The 25,145-nt window shown below is 47.5% G+C and overlaps 1 protein-coding gene across 1 annotated transcript in view; it reads left to right on the top strand.

Annotated features, from left to right (window-relative positions):
* Positions 1 to 25,145, top strand: part of SRCAP (Snf2 related CREBBP activator protein) — a 1,275,580-nt gene that overhangs the window by 1,021,012 nt on the left and 229,423 nt on the right. Inside the window, exon 29 of the mRNA XM_069201690.1 lies at positions 21,398 to 21,594. Within this exon, the coding sequence (XP_069057791.1) occupies positions 21,398 to 21,594 (197 nt within the window). The remainder of the gene's footprint in view (positions 1 to 21,397; positions 21,595 to 25,145) is intronic.

Genomic DNA, 25,145 nt, shown 5'->3' with positions numbered 1-25,145 from the left:
TAATAAATGAGGAACACACACTCAGAGACTTAACTCCAGGCCAATAGTTTTTATATAGAAAAATATCTTTACTTAATTTATTTTTGAACCACAAGTTCAAGATTTGAAGTAAATACATAAAATCAAGGTACTCCACACAGGTGAGTTAGGAACATTGAATTAGACCAGTAACATACACAGTTTTAGTTAAAATGGCAATACGTTTTTTTTAAAAGTGGATACCTAGTGCGAAAATCAACAGTTCCTGGGGGAGGTAAGTAATAGTTCGTTTTTCAGGTAAGGCACTTACAATTTCAAGTTCCTGGGCATAGGCAGCCCACCTTTGGGGGTTCAAGGCAACCCCAAAGTAACCGCACCAGCAACACAGGGCCGGTTAGATGCAGAGGTCAAAGGAGGGCCCAAAACACATAGGCACCTATGAAGACCAGGGGTGCTCTGGCTCCAGTCGGCTCCTCAGAGGGCAGACCAGAGGGTTTTTGTTGCACATGGGGGGGGCACAAGTAGGCACACAAAACACACTCTCAGCGACACAGGGGCGGCCGGGTGCAGTGTGCAAAGCAGGCATCAGGTTTGTAATAGAAATCAATGGAGGGACCCAGGGTGCAGTGTGTGAAGTCTCATGCTTCCGGCGGGAAGATTGAGTTCTTTAAAAGTTGTTAGAAAGTTGCAAAATTGTTGCTGTAGGTGAACAGTGCCACTATTCTCTGGAGTTTATTGGTCCTTCGAATTTTAGGGCAGTTCTCCTAGGCTTCAGAAATCGTTGGTCCCTGTCGGATGCGTCACTGTGCAGTTTTCTTCGAGTCTGGACACAGGCCGCTCGGGCTGGGGCCAAAGCAGTTGTCGTCTTCCGTCGTCTCTGCAGGCTTGTAGGTCAGCATTTCTTCTTTAGTTCAGGTTGCAGGAATCTGATTTCCTGGTTTTCTGGGGTGCCCCTAAATACTAAATTTAGGGGTGTGTTTAGGTCTGGGGGCAGTAGCCAATGGCTATTGTCCTGGAGTGTGGCTACACCCTCTTTGTGCCTCCTTCCTGAGGGGATGGGGCCACATCGCTAATCCTATTGGGGGAATCCTCCAATCTCAAAATGGAGGATTTCTAAAGGTAGGGGTCACTTCAGCTCGGGACACCTTAGGGGCTGTCCTGACTGGTAGGGTGACTCCTCCTTGTTTTTCTCATTATCTCCTCCAGCCTTGCCGCCAAATGTGGGGGCAGTGGCCGGATGGGTGGCCATCTCCACTAGCTGGGATGCTCTGGAGTGCTGTAACAAAAGGCATGAGCCTTTGAGGCTCACCGCCAGGTGTTACAGTTCCTGCAGGGGGAGGTGAGAAGCACCTCTACCTAGTACGGGCTTTGTTCCTGGTCACAGAGTGACAAAGGCACTCTCCCCATGTGGCCAGCAACTCGTCTGGTGTGTGGCAGGCTGGCAGAAACTGGTCAGCCTAGCACTAGGAGTCGGACTGGTATTCAGGGGGCATCTCTAAGATGCCCTCTGGGTGCTTTTTTACAATACATTCCACACTGGCATCAGTGTGCATTTATTGTGCTGAGAAGTTTGATACCAAACGTCCCAGATTTCAGTGTAGCCATTATGGAATTTTGGAGTTCGTTTTTGACAAACTCCCAGACCATATACTCTTTATGGCTACCCTGCACTTACAATGTCTAAGGTTTTGCTTAGAAACTGTAGGAGCATAGTGCTCTTGCACATATGCCCTCACCTGTGGTATAGTGCACCCTGCCTTAGGGCTGTAAGGCCTGCTAGAGGGGTGGCTTACCTATGCCACAGGCAGTGAGATGTGGGCATGGCACCATGAGAGGAGTGCCATGTCGACTTAGTCATTTTCTCCCCACCAGCACACACAAACTATGAGGCAGTGTGCATGTGCTGAGTGAGGGGGCCCCAGGGTGGCATAATACATGCTGCAGCCCTTAGAGACCTTATCTGGCATCAGGGCCCTTAGTACTAGGGGTACCATTTACGAGGGACTTATCTGGGTGCCAGGGCTGTGCCAATTGTGGGAACAAAGGTACAGTTTAGGGAAAGAACACTGGTGCTGGAGCCTGGTTAGCAGGGTCCCAGCACACTTTAAACCATAACTGGCATCAGCAAAAGGCAAAAAGTCAGAGGGTAACCATGCAAAGGAGGCATTTCCTTACACACACACACCCCCTCCTCCCTCCAAACAAAGAGGATGATACTGACCATTCCGAAGAGTCTTCGTTTTCTAAGTCGAAGAATCTGGAAGGGATCAACATTGGCATGGGCAGTCCCAGGTCTGTGTTCCACTTCAAAGTCCATTCCCTGTAGGGATATGGACCACCTCAACAGTTAAGGGTTTTCTCCTTTCATTTGCATTAGCCATCTGGAAGGTCTGTGGCCAGTTTGAACTAGGAAGTGAGTACCAAAAAGGTATGGTCTCAACTTCTTCAGGGACCAAACCACAGCAATGGCCTCCCTCTCAATGGCTCTCCAACGCTGCTCCCTGGGGAGTAACATCCTGCTCATAAAAGCAACAGGCTGGTCAAGGCCATCATCATTTGTTTGGGACAGGACTGCTCCTATCCGATGTTCAGGGGCATCTGTCTGCACAATGAACTGCTTAGAATAATCTGGAGCTTTCAAAACTGGTGCTGTACACATTGCTTGCTTCAGGGTGTCAAAGGCTTTTTGACAGTCCACGGTCCAGTTCACTTTCTTGGGCATTTTCTTGGAGGTCAGTTCTGTGAGGGGTGTCACTATTGATCCATATCCCTTCACAGACCTATAGTACCCAGTCAAGCCAAGAAATGCCCTGACTTGAGTCTGGGTTTTTGGAGCTACCCAGTACAGAATAGTCTGGATCTTGGTTTGGATTGGCTGAACTTGGCCTCCACCAACAAGGTGACCCAAGTAAACCACAGTACCCTGCCCTATCTGACATTTAGATGCCTTGATAGAGAGGCCTGCTGCTTGCAGGGCTTGCAAAACCTTCTTCATGTGGACCAGGTGATCCTGCCAGTTGGAGCTAAAGACAGCAATATCATCAAGATAAGCTGCACTAAAGGACTCCAAGCCAGCAAGGACTTTATTCACCCAACTTAGGAAGGTGGCAGGGGCATTCTGTAAGCCAAAGGGCATCACAGTAAACTGGTAGTGCCCATCAGGTGTAGAGAATGCTGTTTTCTCTTTTGCTCCAGGTGCCATTTTTATTTGCCTGTACCCTGCTGTCAAGTATTTGGCAGCACCTAATTTGTCTATTAGCTCATCTACCCTTGGGATGGGGGTGAGCATCTGTCTTGGTGGCAGAGTTGAGCCCTCTGTAGTCCACACAAAAACTAATCTGTATCTTGCCATCTTTTGTGTAAGGTTTGGGGACCAAGACCACTGGGCTAGCCCAGGGACTGTCTGAATGCTCAATCACTCCCAACTCCAGCACGTTGTGGACTTTCACTTTGATGCTTTCCTTAACTTGGTCAGACTGTCTAAATATTTTGTTCTTGACAGGCATACTGTCTCCTGTGTCCACATCATGGTTACACAGATGTGTCTGACCAGGGGTTAAAGAAAAGAGCTAAGCAAACTGCTTGAGGACTTGCCAGCAGTCAGCCTGATGTTGGCAAGAGAGGGTGTCTGAATAGATCACTCCATCTACTGTGCCATCGTAAGGGTCAGTGGAGAGGAGATCAGGGTCGGGTTCACTCTCTGCTTCCTGGTCCTCATCTGTAACCATTAACAGGTTTACATCTGCCCTATCATGAGAGTTTGAGGTGGTTCACATGGATCACCGGCTTGGGGGTCCTGCTCGTGCCTAGGTCCACCAGGTAGGTGACCTGACTCTTTTTCTCAAGAACTGGGTAAGGGCCACTCCATCTGTCATGAAGTGCCCTTGGAGCCACGGGCTCCAGAACCCAGACTTTCTGCCCTGGCTGAAACTCAACCATAGCAGCCTTTTGGTCACACAATATCTTCTGGAGCTGTTGGCTGGCCTCAAGGTTTTTGCTTGTCTTTTCCCTGCACTCTGCCATCCTTGAACGTAGGCCTAGTACATAGTCCACCACATCTTGTTTAGGCTCATGAAGAGGTCTCTCCCAGCCTTCTTTTACAAGTGCTAGTGGTCCCCTAAAAGGATGGCCAAACAGAAGTTCAAAGGGGGAAACCCTACTCCCTTCAGTGGCACCGCTCTGTAGGCGAAAAGCAGACAGGGCAATAGGACATCCCATCTCCTTTTGATTTTTTTTTCAGGGAGCCCCATGATCATGCCCTTCAAGGTCTTGTTGAATCTCTCAACAAGGCCATTGGTTTGTGGATGGTATATTGTGGTGAATTTGTAAGTCACCCCGCACTCATTCCACATAGGTTTCAGGTAAGCTGACATGACGTTGATACCTCTGTCAGACACCACCTCCGTAGGAAATCCCACTCTGGTAAAAATACTATGAGTGCTTTGGCTACTGCAGGGGCAGTAGTGGACCTGAGGGGAATTGCTTGAGGGTACCTAGTAGAATGATCCACTACTACTAGGATATACTGTGTCCCTGATGCTGTGGGAGGTTCCAGTGGACCCACTATGTCCACTCCCACTCTCTCAAAGGGGACCCCAACAACTGGAAGTGGAATGAGGGGGGCTTTGTTCCTGGCCACAGAGTGACAAAGGCACTCTCCCCATGTGGCCAGCAACATGTCTGGTGTGTGGCAGGCTGGCAAAGCTAGTCAGCCCACACTGAAAGTCGGGTATATTTTCAGGGGGCATCTCTAAGATGCCCTCTGGGTGTATTTTTACAATAAAGTGCACACTGGCATCAGTGTGCGTTTATTGTGCTGAGAAGTTTGATACCAAACTTCACAGTTTTCAGTGTAGCCATTATGGTGCTGTGGAGTTCGTGTTGGACAGACTCCTAGACCATATACTCTTATGCACTTATACCCTGCACTTACAATGTCTAAGGTTTTGCTTAGACACTGTAGGGGCATAGTGCTCATGCACCTATGCCCTCACCTGTGGTATAGTGCACCCTGCCTTAGGGCTGTAAGGCCTGCTAGAGGGGTGACTTATCTATGCCATAGGCAGTGTGAGGTTGGCATGGCACCCTGAGGGGAGTGCCATGTCGACTTAGTCATTTTCTCTCCACCAGCACACACAAGCTGGCAAGCAGTGTGTATGTGCTGAGTGAGGGGCCCCCAGGGTGGCATAAGACATGCTGCAGCCCTTCGATACCTTCCCTGGCATCAGGGCCCTTGGTACCAGGGGTACCAGTTACAAGGGACTTCCCTGGGTGCCAGGGTTGTGCCAATTGTGGAGACAAAGGTACAGTTTAGGGAAAGAACACTGGTGCTGGGGCCTGGTTAGCAGGCCTCAGCACACTTTCAAATCACAACTTGGCAAAGGCAGAAAGTCAGGGGGTAACCATGCCAAGGAGGCATTTCCTTATAGGTACCCTCATCAAAGTTATAAACAGCCCACCCTCCTCCTCTGACCTAATTCTAGAGGTAGAGCAGTTTAGTTTGTCTATCCTACTCCTCTTATCTCCGTAATAAATTACTGACCTAACTGTAATCCAACTGTCACCTCACTCTCACCTCTGAGGCATGGTGGGATACTGGAGGTGCTCAGGACCTTAAAGGCACGGTGCCAGGTTTTTTGGCTCTGCTATGGTCATTTGGATGCAGCCTATTGGCTAATAAGTCCTCTGTATGTTCACTGCAGTTTTTCTCTTTACATGGAATAGTGTGCACTTTCTATGCTCTCTTTTTTGATTGCAGAAAGGTTTTGCCTCTAATTGAGGAGTTTGATTAAAGAATAACTTCACGAAAATAAGAAATGTTTAGCCTGTTTGTCAGCATAAACTGCATTATTGTTTTGCACATTTATATGATGTATGTATACTAAAATGCTCAACAACATTAGTTTTTATATATATATATATATATATATATATATATATATATATATATATATATATATGTTCGATGGCATGTGTAGCTGCAGATCCACATGCTGTGCACATCCCGCCATCTAGTGTTGGGCTCGGAGTGTTACAAGTTGTTTTTCTTCGAAGAAGTCTTTTTCGAATCACAAGATCGAGGGACTCCTCCCCTTTCGGCTCCATTGCGCATGGGCGTCGACTCCATCTTGGATTGTTTTCTTTCCGCCATCGGGTTCGGACGTGTTCCTTTTCGCTCCGCGTTTCGGTTCGGAAAGTTAGGAAAATTCAACGGTATTGTTCGCGTTCGGTTTCGGGTTAGTTACAACAAATCGACACCGAATTTTGAAGAGCTCCGGTGGCCCTTCGGGGTTTTCGATTCCACGGCGGGGCCTGGTCGGCCCGACCGCGTGCGTCTTCAAGGTTAATGGAACAGACCCCATTCCGCTTCTGCCCCGAATGTCACAACAAGAAGTATCCTTACACAGATCAGCATCTGGTCTGTAATTTGTGTTTGTCTCCAGAGCATAAAGAGGATACCTGTGAGGCCTGTTGAGCGTTTCGGTCGAGGAAGACGTTCAGAGACCGAAGAGCAAGAAGACTACAAATGGCGTCGGCACCGACAGGACAACAACACTTGGAAGAAGAAGAAACCTTCTCCATCGTGGATTCGGACTCGGATGAGGTCGATCCCGAACAGACGCCGAAAACCGTGAGTAAGACATCACAACACAAAACTCACGGAAAAACCACTAAAGCCCAGGGGACGCCACCGCCAGCAGGCCATGGCTTAACCCAAAAAATAGGTGACCGACCATCGGCCCTGAAAAAGGGCATGCATGTGTCGAAGTCATCCGACTCCGGTCGAGATGCCGGCACAGAGCGGACTCGACACCTGGTCAGAGCAATCTCGACACCGAGAGGGCGGCACGGAAATGAGTCGGCATCGAGAGATCAGTACGCCGAAAATCAAAAAAGTGTCTTCGGAGCCGAAAAAGACTGCCTAAAAAGTTTCCATACCGAAACATCCGGCTTCGGAACCGAAATCCAGTTCCTACACCGAGGAACAGGGCCTGTCCTCACAGATGCAAGGACACAGATTCGGACAGGAACTAGAGGCAGGGGAACCAGATTACACTCAAAGAAGGCTCCACATTCAAAAAGACACAGGGAAGATCAGTACTCTCCCTCCAATCCGAATGAAAAGAAAACTTGCCTTCCAAGAGAAAGACAAGCAGCCACAGGCAAAGGTGGCAAGACAAGTAACTCCGCCACCATCTCCACAACGCTCACCACAACCATCACCGGTAGCCACTCCACCAATGATGCAGTCCCCAACTCATACAGGGATGAGTCAGGATGATCCAGACGCATGGGATCTTTATGATGCGCCTGTATCAGATAACAGTCCCGACTGTTATCCAGTGAGACCATCACCACCTGAGGACAGTACTGCCTACACACAGGTGGTGTCAAGAGCAGCTGCTTTTCATAATGTCACCCTGCACGCATAACCTATAGAGGATGACTTTCTCTTTAATACACTGTCGTCCACACATAGCCAGTACCAGAGTCTCCCTATGCTACCAGGAATGCTCAAACACTCCAAACAAGTGTTTCAGGAGCCTGTGAAGGGCAGGGCCATTACTCCAAGGGTGGAGAAAAAGTACAAACCGCCACCAACAGACCCTGTGTACATCACGCAGCAATTAACACCAGACTCAGTGGTAGTAGGGGCAGCTAGCAAAAGGGCGAACTCACACACCTCAGGAGACGCCCTACCTCCAGACAAGGAATGTCGCAAGTTCGACGCTGCGGGAAAAAGGGTTGCGGCACAGGCAGTCAACCAATGGCGCATTGCCAACTCACAGGCATTGCTGGCGAGATATGATAGGGCTCATTGGGACGAAATGCAACATTTCATAGAACACCTGCCCAAAGAGTTCCAAAAAAGAGCACAACAAGTGGTGGAGGAAGGCCAGAGTATCTCAAACAATCAGATACGTTCAGCAATGGATGCAGCTGACACAGCTACTAGGACTGTAAATACAGCAGTGACCATACGGAGGCACGCATGGCTACGCACCTCCAGCATTCAAGCCGGAAATACAACAAGCGGTGCTGAATATGCCTTTTAACGGACAGCAGTTGTTTGGGCCGGAGGTGGACACTGCTATCGAAAAACTTAAAAAGGACACATACGGCCAAAGCCATGGGCGCACTCTACTCCCCACAGAGCAGAGGCACATTTCGGAAATCACATTTTCAAGGGGGGTTTCGGGGACAGAGCACAGAACCCTCACCCTCACAAACAAGACCCACTTATCAAAGTCAATATCAGCGGGGAAGTTTTCGGGGACAATACAGAGGGGGACAGTTCCCAAAGAGTAGAGGGGAGTTCCAGAGTCCCAAAACTCCACAAAATAAACAGTGACTTCAACGTCACAAATCGCCAACACAACACCAGTGGGGTGAGACTAACCAATTTCTACAACAACTGGGAAGAAATAACAGACTTGTGGGTCCTAGCCATTATCCAGCATGGTTATTGCATAGAATTTCTACACTTCCCTCCAAATGTACCACCGAAAACACACAACATGTCCAAACACATGGATCTCTTACAACTGGAGGTCCAAGCGTTGTTGCAAAAAGATGCAATAGAGCTAGTACCAATTCATCAGAAAGGAACAGGAGTTTACTCCCTGTACTTTCTCATACCCAAAAAAGACACAACTCTAAGACCTATCCTAGATCTCAGAACATTAAACATATACATCAAATCAGATCACTTTCACATGGTGACACTGCAAGACGTGATCCCATTGCTCAAACAACAAGACTACATGACAGCACTAGACCTCAAGGATTAGTATTTCCATATACCTATACATCCTTCCCACAGAAAGTACTTAAGGTTTGTAATCCAAGGGGTACATTACCAGTTCAAAGTGTTGCCATTCGGGATAACAACAGCACCAATAGTTTTTACAAAATACCTGGCAGTAGTGGCAGCTCATATCAGAAGGCAGCAAATACATATGTTCCCGTACCTAGACGACTGGTTAATCAAAACCAATACGCAAGAACGGTGTTCACAACACACAAAGTATGTCATTGAGAAACCTAGCTTGTGAAGGGTTTCTCACTCAACTACAACAAATCACACCTACAGCCGTGTCAAATACAACAATACTTAGGAGCAACAATCAACACAACAAAAGGGATTGCCACTTCAAGTCCACAAAGGGTACAGGCATTTCAAAACGTAATACAAGCCATGCACCCTAAAACAAAAGTTACAGGTAAAATGAGTGATGAAGCTACTAGGCATGATGTCCTCATGCATAGCCATTTTCCCAAATGCAAGATTACACATGCGGCCCTTACAACAGTGCCTAGCATCAAAATGGTCACAAGCACAGGGTCAACTTCAACATCTAGTGTTGATAGACCGCCAAACATACACCTCTCTTCAATGGTGGAACACTATAAATTTAAACAGAGGGCGGCCTTTTCAAGACCCAGTGCCTCAATACGTAATCACAACGGATGCCTCCATGATAGGGTGGGTAGCACACCTCAACCAACACAGCATCCAAGGACAATGGGACACTCAGCAGAGACAGCTTCACATAAATCACTTAGAACTACTAGCAGTATTTCTAGCGCTGAAAGCATTTCAACCTATAATAACCCACAAACACATTCTTGTCAAAACAGACAACATGACAACAATGTATTATCTGAACAAACGGAGGAACACACTTGACGCAGTTGTGTCTCTTGGCACAGAAAATATGGCATTGGGCGATTCACAACCACATTCGCCTAATAGCGCAGTTCATACCTGGAATTCAAAACCAGTTAGCAGACAATCTCTCTCGGGATCACCAACAGATCCACGAATGGGAAATTCATCCCCAAATACTAAAGACTTACTTCCACAGATGGGGAACACCGCAAATAGACCTATTTGCAACAAAAGAAAATGCAAAATGCCAAAACTTCGCATCCAGGTACCCACAGGCTCACTCTCAGGGCAATGCGTTATGGATGAGTTGGTCAGGGATATTTGCATACGCTTTTCCCCCTCTCCCACTCCTTCCATATCTAGTAAACAAATTGAGTCAAAACAAACTCAAACTCATACTAATAGCACCAACTTGGGCACGACAACCTTGGTACACAACACTACTAGACCTCTCAGTAGTGCCCCATATCAAACTACCAAACAGACCAGATCTGTTAACTCGACACAAACAACAGATCAGACACCCCAATCCAGCATCGCTGAATCTAGCAATTTGGCTCCTGAAGTCTTAGAATTCGGACATCTAGACCTTACACGGGAATGTATGGAGGTCATAAGACAAGCTAGAAAACCAACCACAAGACATTGCTATGCAAATAAGTGGAAAAGATTTGTTTATTACTGCCATAATAATCAAATTCAACCATTACACGCATCTGCTAAAGACATCGTAAGCTACCTACTACACTTACAAAAGTCAAAGTTAGCTTTTTCAACCATTAAAATACATCTCACTGCAATTTCAGCTTATCTGCAAATTACGCACTCAACTTCATTATTCAGGATCCCAGTCATAAAAGCATTTATGGAGGGTCTGAAAATAATTATCCCACCAAGACCACCACCAGTTCCTTCGTGGAACCTCAACATTGTCTTAACACGACTCATGGGTCCACCTTTTGAACCCATGCACTCATGTGAAATACAATACTTAACATGGAAAGTAGCATTTCAAATAGCCATCACATCTCTAAGAAGAGTAAGTGAAATACAAGCCTTTACCATAAAAGATCCCTTTATTCAGATACACAAGCATAAGGTAGTTCTACGAACAAATCCTAAGTTCTTACCAAAAGTCATATCGAACTACCAGTGTTCTTTCCAGAACCAGATTCTGTAGCTGAGAGCATTACATACATTAGACATTAAAAGGGCATTAATGTTCTACATTGATAGAACAAAACAGATTCGCAAAACAAAGCAATTGTTCGTTGCTTTCCAAAAACCTCATACAGGAAATCCAATATCCAAACAAGGCATTGCCAGATGGATAGTTAAATGCATTCAAACCTGTTATATCAAGGCAAAAAAAGAACTACCTATAACACCAAAGGCACACTCAACTAGAAAGAAAGGTGCTACCATGGCCTTTCTAGGAAACATACCAATGACTGAAATATGTAAGGCAGCCACATGGTCTACGCCTCATACATTTACCAAACATTACTGCGTGGATGTGTTAACAACACAGCAAGCCACAGTAGGACAAGCAGTACTACGAACTTTATTTCAAACAACTTCAACTCCTACAGGCTGAACCACCGCTTTTTGGGGAGATAACTGCTTAATAGTCTATGCACAGCATGTGTATCTGCAGCTACACACGCCATCGAACGGAAAATGTCACTTACCCAGTGTACATCTGTTCGTGGCATGAGACGCTGCAGATTCACATGCGCCCTCCAACCTCCCCGGGAGCCTGTAGCCGTTTTAAGTTGATCTTGAACATTTGTAAATATATCACTTTAAACCACATTATGTACATACATATTTACTCCATTGCATGGGCACTATTACTATATACACAACCCCTACCTCACCCTCTGCGGGGGAAACAATCCAAGATGGAGTCGACGCCCATGCGCAATGGAGACGAAAGGAGAGGAGTCCCTCGATCTCGTGACTCGAAAAAGACTTCTTCGAAGAAAAACAACTTGTAACACTCCGAGCCCAACACTAGATGGCGGGATGTGCACAGCATGTGAATCTGCAGCGTCTCATGCCACGAACAGATGTACACTGGGTAAGTGACTGTAGGAAGTTGGCTCTGTATGCACTATTTCAAAGTAAGGAATAGTATGCACAGAGTCCAAGGGTTCCCCTTAGAGGTAAGATAGTGGCAAAAAGAGATAATACCAATGCTCTATTTTGTGGTAGTGTGGTCGAGCATTAGGCTTATCCAAGGAGTAGTGTTAAGCATTTGTTGTACATACACATAGACAATAAATGAGGTACACACACTCAGAGACAAATCCAGCCAATAGGTTTTTTATATAGAAAAATATATTTTCTTAGTTTATTTTAAGAACCATAGGTTCAAATTCTACATGTAATATCTCATTCGAAAGGTATTGCAGGTAAGTACTTTAGGAACTTCAAATCATCAAAATTGCATGTATACTTTTCAAGTTATTCACAAATAGCTGTTTTAAAAGTGGACACAGTGCAATTTTCACAGTTCCTGGGGGAGGTAAGTTTTTGTTAGTTTTACCAGGTAAGTAAGACACTTACAGGGTTCAGTTCTTGGTCCAAGGTAGCCCACCGTTGGGGGTTCAGAGCAACCCCAAAGTCACCACACCAGCAGCTCAGGGCCGGTCAGGTGCAGAGTTCAAAGTGGTGCCCAAAACACATAGGCTAGAATGGAGAGAAGGGGGTGCCCCGGTTCCGGTCTGCTTGCAGGTAAGTACCCGCGTCTTCGGAGGGCAGACCAGGGGGGTTTTGTAGGGCACCGGGGGGGACACAAGCCCACACAGAAATTTCACCCTCAGCAGCGCGGGGGCGGCCGGGTGCAGTGTAGAAACAAGCGTCGGGTTTGTAATGGAAGTCAATGGGAGATCTAGGGATCTCTTCAGCGCTGCAGGCAGGCAAGGGGGGGGTTCCTCGGGGAAACCTCCACTTGGTCGAGGGAGAGGGACTCCTGGGGGTCACTCCTCCAGTGAAAGTTCGGTCCTGCTGGTCCTGGGGGCTGCGGGTGCAGGGTCTCTCCCAGGTGTCGGGACTTAGGATTCAAAGAGTCGCGGTCAGGGGAAGCCTCGGGATTCCCTCTGCAGGCGGCGCTGTGGGGGCTCAGGGGGGACAGGTTTTTGTACTCACAGTCTTAGAGTAGTCCTGGGGTCCCTCCTGAGGTGTTGGATCGCCACCAGCCGAGTCGGGGTCGCCGGGTGCAGTGTTGCAAGTCTCACGCTTCTTGCGGGGAGCTTGCAGGGTTCTTTAAAGCTGCTGGAAACAAAGTTGCAGCTTTTCTTGGAGCAGGTCCGCTGTCCTCGGGAGTTTCTTGTCTTTTCGAAGCAGGGGCAGTCCTCAGAGGATGTCGAGGTCGCTGGTCCCTTTGGAAGGCGTCGCTGGAGCAGGATCTTTGGAAGGCAGGAGACAGGCCGGTGAGTTTCTGGAGCCAAGGCAGTTGTCGTCTTCTGGTCTTCCTCTGCAGGGGTTTTTCAGCTAGGCAGTCCTTCTTCTTGTAGTTGCAGGAATCTAATTTTCTAGGGTTCAGGGTAGCCCTTAAATACTAAATTTAAGGGCGTGTTTAGGTCTGGGGGGTTAGTAGCCAATGGCTACTAGCCCTGAGGGTGGGTACACCCTCTTTGTGCCTCCTCCCAAGGGGAGGGGGTCACAATCCTAACCCTATTGGGGGAATCCTCCATCTGCAAGATGGAGGATTTCTAAAAGTCAGAGTCACCTCAGCTCAGGACACCTTAGGGGCTGTCCTGACTGGCCAGTGACTCCTCCTTGTTGCTTTCTTTGTTCCCTCCAGCCTTGCCGCCAAAAGTGGGGGCCGTGGCCGGAGGGGGCGGGCAACTCCACTAAGCTGGAGTGCCCTGCTGGGCTGTGACAAAGGGGTGAGCCTTTGAGGCTCACCGCCAGGTGTCACAGCTCCTGCCTGGGGGAGGTGTTAGCATCTCCACCCAGTGCAGGCTTTGTTACTGGCCTCAGAGTGACAAAGGCACTCTCCCCATGGGGCAGTCGGTTAAGTTTCAGGGGGCACCTCTAAGGTGCCCTCTGTGGTGTATTTTACAATAAAATGTACACTGGCATCAGTGTGCATTTATTGTGCTGAGAAGTTTGATACCAAACTTCCCAGTTTTCAGTGTAGCCATTATGGTGCTGTGGAGTTCGTGTTTGACAGACTCCCAGACCATATACTCTTATGGCTACCCTGCACTTACAATGTCTAAGGTTTTGTTTAGACACTGTAGGGGTACCATGCTCATGCACTGGTACCCTCACCTATGGTATAGTGCACCCTGCCTTAGGGCTGTAAGGCCTGCTAGAGGGGTGTCTTACCTATACTGCATAGGCAGTGAGAGGCTGGCATGGCACCCTGAGGGGAGTGCCATGTCGACTTACTCGTTTTGTCCTCACTAGCACACACAAGCTGGCAAGCAGTGTGTCTGTGCTGAGTGAGAGGTCTCCAGGGTGGCATAAGACATGCTGCAGCCCTTAGAGACCTTCCTTGGCATCAGGGCCCTTGGTACTAGAAGTACCAGTTACAAGGGACTTATCTGGATGCCAGGGTCTGCCAATTGTGGATACAAAAGTACAGGTTAGGGAAAGAACACTGGTGCTGGGGCCTGGTTAGCAGGCCTCAGCACACTTTCAATTGTAAACATAGCATCAGCAAAGGCAAAAAGTCAGGGGGCAACCATGCCAAGGAGGCATTTCCTTACAGTGACATTTTCCATATATATATATGTGTGTGTGTGTGTATATATACATTTAATGCATATACATGTGTATTTATGTATGCTGCGGGGTCCCCACACGTGGGCGGGGAATATTCAGTGTTTGACTTTGATGATACCCTCTGGAAGAGAACTAGGATTTACAGGTAAGTAACTTATCCAACTTTAAGATTCCTGGCTCTCAAGGCACCTTAATGTATACCTGATATTTCTAATGGGTACTTCTGCACTGATTCCTCACTTTAAGAATATTTGGTCCAGGTTCTAACCTGCATCTGGGTAACTTTCTTCCCAGCAAAAGCTCTGTGTCACCACTAAGAGGATTGTGTGACTCTTCTTATGGATTTGTCTTCCCCTAATCTGATAACATCAAAGTATAAATGGTGCAGATCGTGCTGCTGGCAGATTTTGTGTTTTTTCCTGCCTCATTGACTGGGTCCAAAAATCGGTCTACAAAATTTATCATCAAATACTTCCGTGATTAGGTTAAATGTCACCACCTATGATTTTTGTTTTTTGAAACCCTGTTGATGTTGCAAGATGTCTTTATCAGATCCATACAAAATTAGTATGTGGTGTCTTGGATCTGACCATGAACCCCTTCTGCCTGTTACTTTTTCTTCTATGCACCAGAAGGTTGTCGAGGATTAGCAGGCTGTAGGAATGTCACTGTTTTTGGCTTGGTTATCCCCACTTTTTGCTTGTTATCAGTGTGCTTAGGCTGTTTTCACTGGGATCCTCCTAACCAGGACCAGTGATAGTGCTCTCTCCTCTAAATTTGGTTGCTTTGGTACCCTTTACACCCCACAAGTGGCAAACTGGTGTATCCCTAGTATATGATATTTAGGTACCCAGGGCATTGGCACTCCAGTGTGGATTGCAGCACGTCTTATGCCACCCATGGGAGCCCATGCAAACTGTCTGCAGGCCTGCCTTTTACTCCTTCACCCCAAGGGAGATTCCTTCTTCCTTCTAATGCAGACTGAAGACTTGCCGCCCTCAGAGGATGCACAGCTGGGGAAATGTTGCAGAAACTGGAAGGAGCCATGGAAACAATGTTGCTAGAAGAGTCGTCTTTGTGGAGGCAGATTTTCAACCCTGGAGGGCCCAGTCGCGGTTCCAGTGGCTAGATGTCGAAGTGGAGGTTGCAGAGTAGTGCTGCTGGAATCTTGCAAGCCGAATCTGAGGATCGACCCAAGAGAGAGACCCTAAATAGCCCTGAAAGGGGGATTGGTCACTTAGCCAGATGTCCACCTATCAGGAGGGGGCTCTGACGTCACCTGCCTGACCTGGCCACTAACGTTGCTCCCAGAGGTCCCTGCCAACCTTAGATTTAAGTTGGAAAAGCCCAGGGAAACTCTGGAGGAGCTCCGAGCACCAACCCTGGGTTGGTGTTGGACAGGGCAGCGGTCACTCCCCTTCCCACTTTTGTGCCAGAGCAAGGACTGGAGGTCCCTGAACCAGTGTAGACTGATTTATGCATGGAGGGCACCAAATGTGCCTTTCAAAGCATACCAGTTGCTTGGGGAGGGTACCCCTCCCACGCCATGTAACACCTATTTCCAAAGGGAGAGGGTGTGACCTCCCTCTCCCAAAGGAAATCCTTTGTTCGGTCTTCCTGGGCTTGATCAGATCAAGCAGCAGGAGGGCAAAAACCTGTCTGAGGGGTGGCAGCAGCTGGGCTGCCTGGAAAACCCTGGAAGACTGGCGGGAGCAATGCTGGGGGTCCTCTAAGGAGCCCCCAGAGTGCATGGAATCCTACTTGCATTAGTATTTGGGTATGACTCTGACATGTTTGATACCAAACATGCCCAGGTTCAGAGTTACCATTATGTAGGTAGTGACTAATGTCCAGTACACGTGTAAAATGGCGTCCCCGCACTCGAAGTCTATGAAGATGGAACTGGAGTTCGTGGTGGCACCTTTCTATTGCAGGGATGCCCTCATGCACAGGTACTTGCACCCTGCCCTCTGGGCTAGAAGGGCCTGCCATAGGAGTGACTTCTAGTGACCTGGTGCAGTGACCTATGGTGAGAAGGGTGCATCCACCCTTTCATGCAGGCTGCAATGGCAGGCCTATAGAACACTTTGCATGGGCTCCCAATGGGTGGTATAATACATACTGCAGCCCATTGGGATCCTCTGGTACCCCAATGCCCTGGCTAGCTGTGTACCATGTACTAGGGACTTACATGGGGGCACCAGTATGCCAAATGTGGGGTGAAAAAGGTTCCAGCAACCATGTTTAAAAATGAGAGCATAATCACTGGGGACCTGATTAGCAGGATCCCATTGAGCACAGTCAAACATGCTAACAGGTCAAAAAGTGGGTATTACCATTCTAGAAAGAGGCTACTTTCCTACACTGAGGGTCCCCCTAGGATTTCCCCCGTGGGTTGAGTCCTCCTGGACCTTGCTGGTCCCTGGCAGCTTTACTTTTGCTTCAGCACGACTTCCACCTTTTCCAAGGGTTGTTGGTGGCTTTTCCATGCCACTGACCGATAGCAATTATGAATCCGGCGTGGGACACATGACTGCATCCTCCAGCAACTCTTCACCTGATCCAGGTCTGCATTCTGAACCGTTTTTGTCCTTCACTCTGCCAACTCCTGCCCGCACAGCTGGGTGGGTAGTAACTCCTACTCCTCCTGGACTTTTCTTTCACTTCTAAACTTGGTCCCCTTCTTCCACAGGTCTTCCTCCTCAGGAATCCACCGCGGATTTCTTGCGGTCTTGTCTGGGTGTTGTGTTTTCTTCCTTTTGGGTGGTTTGGGGTAAAATCTAGAAATTTACTCTTTTCTTCCTTGGCGCTAGGAGGGCACTGTAGGACTTACCTTTCTAGTTTCCTAGTACCCCTACTTCCTCTCTCCACATTCCACTTACCTAGGTGGGGGTCCTTTGTTTGCCTTCCATTTTGTTTAGTATATGGTTTGGGCTCCCCCTAGGGTCACTATTGTCTACTTGCATTTGCACTGTTTTCTATCACTTTCTATGCCTATTGTTTACTTAACTCCTATTGGAGGGTAGCCTAACTAGAGTTTTGGTATTGTTGTAAAGACCCTTTATTTTTGTCACACTGAGTGAATTCTATGTGTGTAAGTACTGTGTGACTACAGTGGTATTGCATGAGCTTTTCATGTCTCCTAGATAAGCCTTGGCTGCTCATCCACAGCTACTTCTAGAGGGCCTGGCTTCTATACATTGCCTACACTACACTAATAGGGGATACCTGGACCTGGTATAAGGTGTAAGTACCTTAGGTACCCACCACACACCAGGCCAGCTTCCTACATATCTGGTAGAGATAGGATCTAGTGCAGATTCCTTAATGCCCCTTCCTACCTGCTGTATGAGCTGAGTTCCTCTGTGGTCTATATAGATTTCAATTTGGTAATCTACACCTGGGCTTAAGTCATAGGTGATAATTGACACAAGGGTGTCTTTATTTCAAGCACACTGTCTCCATTGCTTGTTTATATTGTGGCTCCACTTTCCGGGCGTGGAAGACAGTCATGGACCAAGCTGGCGTTGGCGAGGGAGTTATATAGACTCCGTTGATGTCACATCTGGAGGACGACGTCATTAAGGAGTCAAGCAATGCCCTCTGCCGACACCCAGGCGTACTAAGTGGAAAAAAAAATCTTGATACATGGTGGTGCCTGGGGAAGATTCTAAGGTAAGGAATCTGTGGCTAGATCCTGTCTTGACCAGATACTTCGTTACTGAAGGTAAGTAACTTGTTCTTCTAATGTGTGCTCCTTTGAGCCTTTTAATAATTGCCCCCTCTGGATACTTTCCATCAAGACCACCTTTCTCGTAGCAGTAACATCTGCCTGGAGGGTCAATTAGCTTCAGGCTTTATCATCCAAGCCTCCTTTCCTCAGTAACTGTCCTGACATATTGTTCCTTCACACAGGAGCATGCTTTCTCCAGAAAGGGGTCACTCTGTTTCTTATAGGCCAATCCATTACCCTGCCTACTTTTTACACTCCACCACATCCTTCCAAGGAAGAGGAGTAACTCCATCATCTGGACCCCAAAAGAGCATTGTTGTTTTACCCTGACAGCACATGAGAGTTTGAGTGGATGACCAACTCTTCGTGGGGTATGTCGGAGCGAAGAAAGGACAGGCTGTGCAGAAGCAGACCTTCTCCAGATAGATTGTGTTCTGTACCAAGATCTGCTGCGCCTTGGTCAAGACGCAACACCTTGAGAGATTATGAGCTTGTACCACCAGAGCGAAAGCTGCAACCGCTTTAACTCACGGAGTTCCAGTCCTGGACCTCTGCCAGGCAGCAATGTGGGCTTCATTGCACATGTTCACAGAACACTACTGCCTGGACTGTCGGGGTGGACACTTAACCCGTTCGGTCCTGCAGCACTTACTAGTCTGAAATTGTTCCGCATACCCACCTTTGGGGATGGCATTGCTTGGGTAATTATTTCTAAGGTAAGGAATCTGCAGCTAGAAGTCTCTATCAGATGAACAAGTTACTTGCCTTCGGTAATGCCTTATCTGGTAGAGACTTTATCTAGCCGCAGATTCCTTACCGACACACCCATCCTCCCTGCTCTGCAGACGGATTTCTAGTAACAGGATTATGACCAGTGGTCAATGTTGTACGTGACACTGCGCTCTTGACGTGGAAAGTTGTGAAAAGAAACTGTCAGCGTGCCTGGGTGGCGCCATTATAGGCATCGTAAATGTCATGGCACTGACGCCGCCACACGGAGTTGAACAGTGCCACCTACCTATGTGTAGTGGTACTTTTCACAAAAAGGTTTCCAGATTCAGTCTGATGCCTGGGAATAATTCCAAGGTAAGGAATCTGGGTCTAGATATAGTCTCTACCATATAAGGCATTACCAACGGTAAATAATTTGTTCCTCTTGCTCTCAGAAGAAGCACAAATGATGTGGGACTGCACCATCTCAGTTGATGTGGCAGGGGAACATCTTCAAAGATGTCAGAAAGACCAGGCAGATGAACTCACTCACAATATATCAGACTGCCATTAATGGGAGCTGCACCAACAGCAAGTTGACTGCATCTCCTGCAAATATGGCTGCCTCACATTAGACTTTTTTTTTCCACTAAACTCCAGAACAAGAAAAACGAGTATTACACAAGCAGGTTCTTGGAACAAGGAACCAAAGAAATGCTTTTCAATCGAATGTTCTGATATCTTTCCATCAGCTTTTTCTCTTTTTCCCCTGGACCCCAGATTACTGATGAAAGCAAAGATGTATTACTGCTTCCTGATACTCATTGCCCTGCTGTGGCCACACCAGCACTAGTGAACGGATCTCCTGAAGCTGTTAGCATGTCCCTTAGAACCGCAGACGATGCACCCCATGCTCCTCTCCAGGCACAGTGAAAAATACCTTCTACTTACTGGAGGTACTCAGTTTTACAGCCCAGTGCCTGACCACTTAGAGTTTGGTTATTTAGACATTCCAGCTGACTGCAGAAACATCCTGGCACGGGCACTGGTAACCCCACAAATTTATGTCAAGATAACCTTTTCTCTGTATAGTTTAAAGAAAAGCGCTTCCATCCAGTTTACATGCATTTCCCTCAAATGCAAGCATACATACCTACTGCATCTGTCCAAGAGTGGCCTTAAATACCATTGTGAGCCCATTTGGCAGCAATCTCAAGATTTAGAACGGGAGACTATTCCTCATCAACGTTTTCCCAAAGATTCATGAAGAAATAAAACAAAGGAGTGTTCAGGACTTATGTTGCTATGTAGCACCCTCCACTGTCTCGGGATCTGAGCTCATTATTGAGCAAATCCATAGAGCTCATCTGAAGTTCATTTATTGGAGTATAGTACTCCTGCTTGCCCAAACATTGGCAAGAAGAGTAGGGGAGTTCTAGGAATTTGCTGTAAAATAGTCCTTTCCAAAGTTTGCTTAAGGCAGAGTTATTTAATTAACCACTCCTAAATTAATGCCTAACGTCCCTGCAGTATTTCACCTAATTGAGCCTGTCTTTCTTTCCCAGTCCTTGTAGCCTCAGCAGAAAGAGCTTTGCACCCACAAGAGGTATGCTGGTGCATTAGATTTACGTGGACACGATAAATGACGTGAGAACTCATCAGAAAAGCTGTTTGTGCCCTTTGACCCTACACAAAGAAGTAGACCTGTATCCAGGCACAGGGTATGGCATATTGGCTATGAGTCTGCGTCATTTTCTGGCACAACACGTCAAAGCATCCTCTCCAGGGCACGCTGATGGTGCATTCCATGAGAATCGCAGTGACTGCTGCCTTCTATACTGGTATGCTCCTGCAAAACCTCTGCCGTGCAGGCACATATTCACTAGGCACTACTACCTGGACCTCAGTGCGTCAGCCGATTCAGCAGTGGGGGCAGTCAGACCTCTGCAGCCTGTTTAGAATTAGTCTCTGTCCCATTTTGTCTGTTAATGTTATGTACTGCTCGCGATTCTGATTCAATGCAAATCTATGAAAGATCGTTCGCTGGAGAAGAGATTTGTTAATTACCTGTTACTGTAAGTCTCTTGCGTCTGTCTTTCATATATTCACATGTGAATCTTGGTCAGAGGCTCACTTACACCATGTATTCTGCACTTTTGTGCCGTGAAATCTTTGCTATGATGACATGTAGATGATTTGGAGGCTCAGCACTTCTACCTAATTGGCTAAAGTTAAGGTTTTTTCAAATGAGCTGGATCTGCTACTAAGCAAACACTTGTTGAGGCCTATGGCAATTTCACATTCTTTACTTCTGTTTAAAGTTAGAAGGCATTCCCAGCTTAATGAGAGGGGGAATTATTAAAGGATGTAAATATATGAAAGAAAACAATGTGTAAGGAATTGAATTAGAGTTAAGTCAGTATTTCTTTTATCTGATATGTGACTTTCATTTTCAGTTCGGCCACATGCTGCTTGTGACCATTACACATGATTGTCATGCTGTACGTCATCCTCTAATTAGTCTCCCTTTTCTTTTGTATGTTTGTTTATTACTATTTTAGTCCCTCATGGACCGGTTTAATGCTGACAAGCGCATTTTCTGCTTCATCCTGTCGACACGCAGTGGTGGAGTGGGTGTCAACCTTACGGGTGCAGACACTGTGATTTTCTACGACAGTGACTGGAACCCCACAATGGATGCTCAAGCACAGGACCGGTGCCATCGAATTGGACAAACAAGAGATGTCCATATCTACAGGTGAGCCTAGATTTTGCTTTCTCTTTCTGTGGGTTCCCTCTCTAGCCGATCCTGTACATATGACCTGCCTCTGCCAAAACATTGAATATTTGCAAGTAAGCCTGATTACATCTTACTCTTGTGATCTCACACACACCCACAGAAACAGGCACACTCTTTTTCACTCTATTCTGTATGCCGGAGACATACAGGAATGTATATCATCTCCCCTCCCTTGCCCCATCCACTCCCGCAGGTAACAAACACACCTTTCCATTTTGGATAAGAGAGGTGTCAATTTCTCTTTTGTTGTTCTTCTGTTATCCTGTTGTAGGAAGCTGGCCTGGGGTGTGGTGGGTACCTATGATACTTAAACCTTATACCATGTCCAGGTATCCCCTCTTAGTGTAGTGTAGGCAGTGTCTAGAAGCCAGGCGCTCTCGAGGTAGCTGTGGATGAGCAGCCAGGCTTATCTAGCAGACATGCAAAGCTCATGCAATACCACTGTAGCCACACAGCACTTACACACATGAAAGAAAACACTTGGTTGTACAAAAATAAAGTTACTTTATTTTTTAACTAAATCACCACAAACTACTAGATAGGTAACCCACCCTTACGAGGCAGGTAATACACAAAATATATACACTAGTAATCAGAAACAAGCATAGAAAGGGTTAGAAAACAGTGCAAATAGCAATAACCCATAGTGACCCTAGGGGGAGCACATACCATATACTAAAAAAATGAAATACGAATAAGGTACCCCCACCTAGTTAAGTGGAATGTGTAGAGGGGAGCTGGGAATATTAGAAAATCAGAGGTAAGTAACCCAGTACCTCAACCTGCTCCCCTTCCCTTCCTCCCCCCCCCCTCCAAAAGCGACCAGGAAAGCAGGAGTAAATCACTGGAATTTCCCAAAACCACCCAAAAAGAAGACACTCAGACAAGACTGCAAGAAACCAGCAGTGGATTCCTGGAGAGTAACACCTGTGGAGAGAGGGGACCAAGTCCAAGAGTCACAGTGGAGTCGAGGAGGAGTAGGAGCTACTACCCATCCACCTGTACTTGCAGGAGTTGGTCGACGGTGATGAAAAGAATGGTCAGCACTGTATCCCTGAAGCCGGAGGAGAGTTCCTGAGGGATGCAGAAGATTGCAGACAGGTGTCGGTGCAATAATTCAACCAACAAGTCTTGGCAAAGGCAAATATTGCGGTTGTCGGAAAGTGGAGCTGCCGGGGACCAGCAAGGACTCAACTTAGGAAGGGGATTCAGAGGGGACACATCAGCCACATAGAGCCCACAGGAGCAAAGGCAGCACCCACAGGTGTCCCACAGGATGGGGACACAGAAGTTGCAGCAGGAGCTCACATAGCACTACAGAAGTGGATCCCACGCTGCAGGAGATCCACGCTGAAGGCAGTCCTTTGCAGGATGGAGTGCTGGGGGCTGGAGCTACACGTCCCCTGAAGATCCCTTGGAGGAGATGCAAATAAGCCTTGGCAGCTGAAAGGCGCGGTGCATGGGGGTACTGTCCTGCGGGGGAAGGCAAAGGCTTACCTCCACCAAAGTTGGACAGCTGGCAAAGAAGACCAAGAGGACTACTCTGGACCACCACCCCTTATGCAGGATCCACGCAGCTCAGCAGGAGAGGGGATCCACGCAGCCAGTCGTTGCTTGTTCAAGGTGCCTGCGGTTGCAGGGAAGTGACTGCTTCACTCCACGGGAGATTCCTTCTTCTAGTGCAGGCTGAAGAGTTGCAGTCTTTTGAGGATGCATGGCGAGGAAATTGTTGCAAAGCTGGCATGAGTGCTGGAAACAATGTTGCTGAAGAGTCTTTTCTACTTGGAAGCAGCTTTTTGGGTCCTGGAGGTTCCAGTAGCAGTTCTGGAGGCCAGAAGTCGAAGTAAAAATTGCAGAGGAGTCCTGCTGGAAAGTTGCAAGCTGAATCTGAGGACACACCCAAGAAAAAGTCCCTAATTAGCCCTGAAAGGGGGATTTGTCACTTATTCAAATGACCACCTATTAGGAGGGGGGCTCTGACATCACCTGCCTGGTCTGGCCCCCTCAGATGCTCCCAGAGTTACCTGCTAACTTTGGATTCAAGACAGAACCCAGGGACACTCTGGAGGAACTCTGAGTACCACCCTTGTGGTGGTTGGGGACGGGGCAGTGGTCACTCCCCTTTCCATTGTCCAGTTTTGTGCCAGCGCAGGGACTGGTGCAGACTGGTTTATGCACAGAGGGCACCAAATATGCCCTTTGTAGCAAACCAGTGGCTTGGAGAGACTACCCCTTCCAAGCCAGTCACACCTATTTCTAAAGGGAGAAGGTGTTACCGCCCTCTCCCAAAGGAAATCCTTTGTTCTGCCTTCCTGGGCTTGATCAGATCATACAGCAGGAGGGCAGAAACCTGTCTGAGGGGTGGCAGCAGCTGGGCTGCCTGGAAAACCCTTGAAGATTGGTGGTAGCAATGCTGGGAGTCCTCTAAGGAGCCCCCAGAGTGCATGGAATCCTACTTCCAATACTTGCATTAGTATTGGGGTATGACTCTGACATGTTTGATACCAAACATGCCCAGGTTCGGAGTTACCATTATGTAGCTGGACACAGGTGTAGTGAGTGACCTGTGTCCAGCACATGGGTAAAATGGCATCCCACAGTAAGATTGAGGCTGGAGTTCGTTGGGGCACCTCTGCTAGTGCAGGGGTGCCCTCACACACAGGTACCTGCACCCTGCCCTCTAGGCTGAGAGGGCCTACCATAATGGTGACTTACAGTGACCTGTAGTGAAACTGGGTGTGTGCATCCGCTTCACGCAGACTGCAATGGCAGGCCTGCAGAACCCTTTGCATGGGTTCTCTGTGGGTGGCAGAATAACTGCTGAAGCCCATAGGGATTACCTGGAACCCCAATGCCCTGGGTACCTAGTTACCATATACTAGGGACTTACATGGGGGACCTGTTTTTCATGGCTGGGCTAGTGATTGGTAGTAGGGCTGAGATTCTGATTGGTTCCTGGTTTTTAGGGCTGGGCTTGTGATTGGCAGTAGGGCTGAGATTCTGATGGATTCATGTTTTTAGGGTTGGGGTTGTGATTGGTTGTCAGGATTAGGGGTATGATTGGTGATTAGGGCTGGGTCTCCCATTGGTTGTTTGAAATATGGTTACAAATCTGATTGGTTAGGGTTAGGACTAGGTTTCTATTGGCCAGTAGGGCTTTTTAAGCCTAAGGCTCAGGGAGTCTCAGCCCGGGCGTCAAGGCTAAGGGTGGAGAAGACCAGGGCAGTTGCCTATTTGGGCCTATTCAGGACAATTAGGGCCATAAATGCTGCCCAATTTACCATTTACCAAAAATTACTTTACACCCTACACATACATCAACATGCAAACACATTATCTGCAAAGACATCCAACTTCTGCATTACAAACTGACCACATACAGATTGCAATGTCCCATCATCCAACACGATACCCCATTTACAACACAAATCCCCCACAACTACTACAGTAAAACACCCTCATTCTCACAGCAAACAGTACTCTGTCCACTCCCACTAACACAGCCTGCC

Source organism: Pleurodeles waltl, chromosome 7 (genome assembly GCF_031143425.1).
Source record: "Pleurodeles waltl isolate 20211129_DDA chromosome 7, aPleWal1.hap1.20221129, whole genome shotgun sequence".
Lineage (NCBI taxonomy): Eukaryota > Metazoa > Chordata > Amphibia > Caudata > Salamandridae > Pleurodeles > Pleurodeles waltl.
Note: the sequence above shows the minus strand (reverse complement) of the source record. Positions and strands in the feature narration are given on the sequence as shown.